This window comes from Ranitomeya variabilis, chromosome 5 (assembly GCF_051348905.1).
Source record: "Ranitomeya variabilis isolate aRanVar5 chromosome 5, aRanVar5.hap1, whole genome shotgun sequence".
NCBI lineage: Eukaryota > Metazoa > Chordata > Amphibia > Anura > Dendrobatidae > Ranitomeya > Ranitomeya variabilis.
Genome location: NC_135236.1, coordinates 125505341 through 125511977, shown reverse-complemented (window position 1 = coordinate 125511977; position 6637 = coordinate 125505341). Strand labels below are relative to the sequence as shown.

The following is a 6637-nucleotide window of genomic DNA, read 5'->3' as shown; positions in this document are numbered from 1 at the left end:
TTTTGCACTGTGGATTTTCCAAATCCGCGGCGGAAAAATCCGCAGCAGAATCCGCAAGGTGTGCACATACCCTAAAACCGTTATTCAGTTTCCAACCATGATAACACACTAGGCATAGGTATGGAAGAATATGGCGCATAAAGACTGAATCCCTAAAAAGATCTTAATCAAACTTGGAAGATAACCTTGTTGCACTAATATGAACTTATTCCAATAAAAAAAACGGAGCTTAAAACAGTTATTCAGTTTCCAAAAAAGTGAACCCCTACATTCATGTATAGCAACTTTATGTCAAATAAATACATAAGTAAATAAATTGGTTACTCTGCTTCAAATAGAGTGAAGTGGAAAGGAAAACTAAATTAAGAAAATGAAACTGTAAAAAAAATCTAAAATGGGCATAGGTATAGATGAATACGACTAAAATATCTACCATAGGTATAGGTTAATTTGGCACATAGGGTTTTAGTATGCACCTGTCCACACTACTATGCAGAAGGGAAAAATGACTGCTCCAAAGGGAAGTCACGGTCCCCACATAGAAATCTGTGTGGTTACAGTCCCATGTGCTTCTCCAGAATTTGGCTTCATCACAGGTAGTCTGATGGCAACCAAACATAGTGCATGGATTGGTGCTGGCGTACACCTGTAATTACACAGGAAAAGGGTTATGGATGAAACCTGAAATAGATGCTAATTACTGAAAGAGCAACAAGTGTCAGGGTCCCGACCACCTCCACACACAATCACAAAAGTAGCATTCCATGTATTACCTGTGAACCGCTCATAACTATGAAAGGATTGATTCCCGCGTGATGTGCTCAGCCATAGGTTGTATAGGATGCTACTCTCAGAAGTAGCGACAGCCGATATTAGCGCGGATGGTCAGTAGTAGGCTTCATCATGGCTAACGTACAGGGTTTGTAGTAATCTGGAGTATGACAGCAGTGAAGAGCAGGGAGGGTTTTCATCTACATGCGTCAGAACATATGTATGAGGATATGTGCACATGTTGCGGTTTCCATTGCGAATTTTGTGCAAATTTCACCTGTGGTTTTACATCTGTGGATTCCTATTATGAGCAGGTGTAAAATGCTGCGGAATCCGCACAAAGAATTGACAAAAAACGCTTTTCTACGTGGAATTTTCTGCAGCATGTGCACTGCGGATAGGTTTTCATGGTACTGTACACCGCATGGAAAACTGCTGCGAATCCACAGCCAAATCCACAACGTGTGCACATACCCTGAGATTTTTTATTTTTTTCTTCCCCCCCATGAAAAAGGCTACCTATATGTAGGATAGGTGCTAAATGGCTGAAACACCGAGCCCCCTGTGAAAATATATATATATATATATATATATATATATATATATATATATATATATATATATATATATATAATTATTATTTTTTTTTTTTTCTGTATAGCTACAGTAGGGGAATGATTGAAAACTGTGACGCTGGAAAAGAAAAGTAGAAGAGCACTTAATCAATTTAAACTTCCTCTCTCCGTCGGTCTCATAGACTTTGAATTATGTCGTGCTTGGGACCCCCAGCGATCAGATGTTTACCAGTTAATGTGTGGTTATGCAAGAATTTTTTTATTTTTTTTTTCCCCATTGGTGGGAATCAACTTAAGGGGAGCCTGTTAGGTCCTGTAAGTAGCCAAAGATGCTGATTTGTCACATCAGTAGTGTGGTGTGTTTGTTTGTTTTTTTTTTGTTGTTGTTTTTTTAACAGCAGTTTCTGATTAATTGCATAATAATTTGTGCATAACACCAGCCAGTAGTCTGCTGGGAGAAAAGGAGTCCAGTGTACTGGTAGCAATGGCTCCTCCACCCTCGAGTCACTGACGTATTACTGAACATTGGGGGAACCTGTCGGTCACACTGTAGCCGTATTCTGTGGTGGGATCATTGTTCTTCTCTAGAAATCTCTGTGTTTCTCGTTGATTGCGTTAGTGCAGACTATATTTTAGAGTGAGTAAGCCTCTTGTAATGTGGTTTTCCTATTTAATTGCCCTTTAGGCTGTAGCATATACCTCCTGCCTGAGTGCACACACCCCGGTGTACGGGTTCAGGGGTGAGCACAGGCTGTGGTCTATACTTTGTATTGAATCTGTACCCCACTCTGCCTGCTTGCTCAGCCATGAACGGGTTTGAGTGATCGCTGGGGATCTCAAGACCTGGGCTCAACAATGATGTCATTGCAATTAAATAGGAAAAACCTTACAATGATTTATTTACTAGGTAAGAAAAAATGTCTCCTTGTATTGCATTAAACAATGCTGTTGAGCTGGATATTGCACATTTCAAGTTGCTGTGAAGTTCTGGCCTGAGTGTTCTGGTTATTCCTATTTCCTCACTTGTATAGTAAGGGAGTCATCAAATTTGGGATGCAGGATAGTAGTATTGTGCCTTTTGAAGCATCTTGGTCACGTCCTGGAAGAATTAACTCTAGCAGTATATGTGCCATTAACAATGTACTATGCCATTGAGCGTTTATGCTATGAGGTGCTCGCCTTATAGAGTCCGTGACATCTGTCCACCCTGAGGACTCATTGCAAAAATAAACAAAAGAACAAAACCTATACTGCCCTGTGAACGTCTGCCTAAGGCTTCTTTCACACTTGCGTCGGTACGGGGCCGTCACGAAGCGTCGGTGCGACGTACCGATGGACGTTGTGAAAATTGTGCACAACGTGGGCAGCGGATGCAGTTTTTCAACGCATCCGCTGCCCATTCTAAAGTCCAGGGGGGAGGGGGCGGAGTTCCGGCCGCGCATGCGCGGTAGGAAATGCAGGACCCGACGTACGAAAAAACATTCCCTTGAATATTTTTTTCGTGACGACGGTCCGCCAAAACACGACGCATCCAGTGCACGACGGACGCGACGTATGGCCATATGTTGCGATCCATCAGCAATACAGGTCTATGGGGAAAAAAACGCATCCTGCGGGCACATTTGCAGGATGTGTTTTTTTTCCCAAAATGACGCATTGCGTCGGAGGCCTTACGACGGAAGTGTGAAAGTAGCCTAAGATGGTGCAGTCTGCTGCACTGTTCTATAAAGATAAATGATAGACACTTATCAGTCTGACCTGAGGCCTCTGTCTGGTGATTGAAGGACTATGGGAACATTAGCTTTTACGTCAGGATTTTTTTTTTTTTGTGAATGTTTGGCTAAATGCACAGTCACAAAGCTAGTTAGGGAGTCCGGCTGCTTTAGGTGGATGGTTACTCATCGCTATTATTTCTTCTCTTTCCTCTAGGTATGTCATTGATGGAGCTACTGCCCTTTGGTGTGCAGCCGGTGCCGGACATTACGAAGTGGTGAAGTTGCTAGTCGGTCATGGAGCCAATGTTAACCATACAACTGTAACCAATTCTACTCCACTAAGGGCTGCCTGCTTTGACGGAAGACTTGACATTGTCCAATTCCTTGTGGAAAATAATGCAAACATTAGCATTGCTAACAAGTATGACAACACGTGCCTAATGATCGCTGCTTATAAGGGCCATACTGACGTAGTGCGATACCTCCTGGAGCAGCTTGCCGATCCAAACTCCAGGGCTCATTGTGGAGCTACAGCTTTGCACTTTGCGGCTGAAGCTGGACATTTAGATATTGTCCGTGAACTGGTTAAATGGAAGGCTGCAATGGTCGTTAATGGTCACGGCATGACGCCATTAAAAGTGGCAGCGGAGAGCTGCAAAGCGGAGGTGGTGGAACTGCTTCTCGCTCACTCTGATGTTGATATTCACAGTAGGGTAGAAGCGTTAGAGTTGTTAGGTGCCTCCTTTGCCAATGACAGGGAAAATTACAATATTACCAAGACTTATCAGTACTTGTACCTGGCAATGCTGGAACGTTTCCGAGATCCCGACAACATACTGCACAAAGAAGTCCTTCCCCCAATTGCAGCCTATGATATGAGAACTGAATGTAGCACACCGCGAGAGTTGGATGGTATTCGCCATGATACGGATGCATTACACATGGAGGGCTTAATTGTACGAGAGCGGATTCTCGGATCTGATAATATTGATGTGTCCCATCCAATTATATACCGGGGTGCTGTGTACGCAGATAACATGGAGTTTGACCAGTGCATTAAGCTTTGGTTACATGCACTGCAGCTACGTCAGAAGGGAAACCGAAACACGCACAAAGACTTATTGAGGTTTGCTCAGGTATTCTCACAAATGATTCATCTGAATGAGCCGGTTAAAGCACACGATGTGGAGAACGTGTTGCGATGTAGCGTTTTGGAGATAGAACGTGGTATGACGCGAGTTCAGAACCCACAAGAACCTGATGCTCATTCTACACTGGAAAATCATGAATGCAATCTGTACACTTTTCTCTACCTCGTCTGCATCTCCACCAAGACTCGGTGCTCAGAAGAGGAGCAATCGCGCATCAATAAACAGATCTATCGGCTGGTGCACCTGGACCCCCGCACCCGGGAAGGATGCAGCCTGTTGCATTCATCCGTTGACTCTGGCACCCCCGTAGATGACTTCCACACTAATGATGTTTGCAGCTTTCCCAGTGCCCCTGTAGCCAAATTGCTTATAGACTGTGGGGCAAATGTCAATGCTACAGACAATGTAGGCAACACCCCTCTTCATCTTATTGTCCAATACAACCGTCCTATAAGTGACTTTTTGACGTTGCACTCCATTATTATCAGCTTGGTGGAGGCTGGTGCTCATACAGATATGACTAATAAGGAAAAGAAGACACCGCTGGACAGGAGCACTACAGGTGTGTCCGAGATCCTCCTAAAAACACAGATGAAGCTGAGCCTAAAGTGCCTGGCTGCCCGGGCTGTGCGGCTCCACAACATAAAGTACCAGAACCAGATCCCCCGAACACTTGAAGAGTTTGTAGAATTTCACTAAATGCCTGCATAGTCTAAGCCCACACATGTGCACGCCAATACCTCCAGGGTGGGAGGTGGACATCATTTCTTGACTTCATTTGCCTAATCTGGCAGATCAAGGGTCTGATCCAATGCCAAGTCCTTTTTCTTTTAGTTTATTTGTTGGTCTTCCAGCTTTGTGCAGAACATTTTGGACAGACCTGCCATAAGGCAGGGAACTGCTATCTTTACTATTGAGTAGACATCAGTGACACCCAAAAATAAGGTGCTTTAATTTAGAGTATAGAGGTCCTGCCGGGACAGGACATCTCATGGGGAACCATAACCCCGCTGTCTTTTTAATTCCATGAAATTAGGCTTTGCACAATTTTACTTTTAATGAGCAGAGTGACTTGATATTTTCATGAACCAAGCAGCAGCTTTTTAGTTTTTGCTTTAAGAGATGTTAATGCCTTATGGGAGAAAAATGTGACTGACTCCGCGTCTCCTTGGGTCTTCACATCTTTTGCGACAGATTATGTGAGACTTTTGAGATATGTGACGTCATTGAATGTGTGCCATTTACTAGTACTGGATGTAATCCAGTTAGCCATAGGTATGAATATATTTCTGCTGGCTTTTTATATGGTTGATGTCTGGATTCTCACCTTTTCTGTCTTAAATAAAATCTCAGGCTGGCTCCTTAATGCTTGTGTCTGATATTACTCATATCCTCCTTTTATAAAAGGACAATCATAATTTATATGAAGGCTTCAGGAATCGGCACAGGTTTTTCCACTGTGGGAAATCCTAAAAAAAAAAAAAAATTGTATAAAGCCTGGCTGGTGGATCTCACATGCCCAAGTGCACATGGCACTAGAAGAAAGGGCTTCCATCCCCTGCAAATGATCAGAGCCGTACTGTTACATGCAGCATCCAGGTCCTGGCACTGGTGGTCTCAAACTCCTGCTGTGCGAAAGCTGTGCAAATTTTCCATTCCGTTCGTGCTATGGGCTTGGTCCAAATATAATAGGACTGTGGGCACTACTGTGAAGGGGAGAGGGTGCAGTATTGCTGTCTAAGGCTACTTTCACACTTCCGTCTTTTCAGATCCGTCACAATGCATCAATTTTTGAGAATGCAGGATCCTGCATTTTCCCATAGACTTGTATTAGCAACGGTTTGTGACGGATGGCCATCCGTTTCATCCGTCGTGCACTGGATCCGTTGTAAAATAGCGGTCCGTCATACAGAGAAAACGTTCATTGTAACGTTTTTTGTGCACTTTGGAAAATCGGTTAGCAACGCATCCTGCGCTGCCCGTCGATGGATCCAGTTTTTCCCCTCTGAGCATGCCCGGAAGGATTTTCAAGTCCGGGAAAAAGGTTTCTTTCTTTCTTTCTAATAGCGGTCCGTCGTGCGGAGAAAACGTTCATAGGAACTTTTTTTTTTCTGCACGTCAGAAAATCGGTCAGCGACACATCCTGCACTACCTGTCGTCTGCTGTAATGGAAGCCAATGGATGCAGGATCCGTTCCTGACCATCACACACTGAAATCCAGCGACGGATTACGCTTTTCCCCTCTGAGCATACCCGGAAGGATTTTCAGACTCCCCCTTCGTCATTACACTGGATGCGTCACACACTTTTTCCCTATTTTCATGACGTCCGTCGACACGTCATTTTGCTGCACCACGATGTACAGCACAAAACGCAAGTGTGAAAGTAGCCTAAGAAGGAGCAAATACAATTAAGTGGAACAGCT

The 6637-nt window shown here is 43.9% G+C and overlaps 1 protein-coding gene across 1 annotated transcript in view; it reads left to right on the top strand.

Moving 5' to 3' along the window:
* Positions 1 to 5578, top strand: part of FEM1B (fem-1 homolog B) — a 28676-nt gene extending 23098 nt beyond the window's left edge. The window contains 1 exon segment of the mRNA XM_077263237.1: positions 3276 to 5578. Coding sequence (XP_077119352.1) covers positions 3276 to 4911 — 1636 coding nt within the window. The 3' untranslated portion in view covers positions 4912 to 5578.
* The last annotated feature ends 1059 nt before the right edge of the window (positions 5579 to 6637 follow it).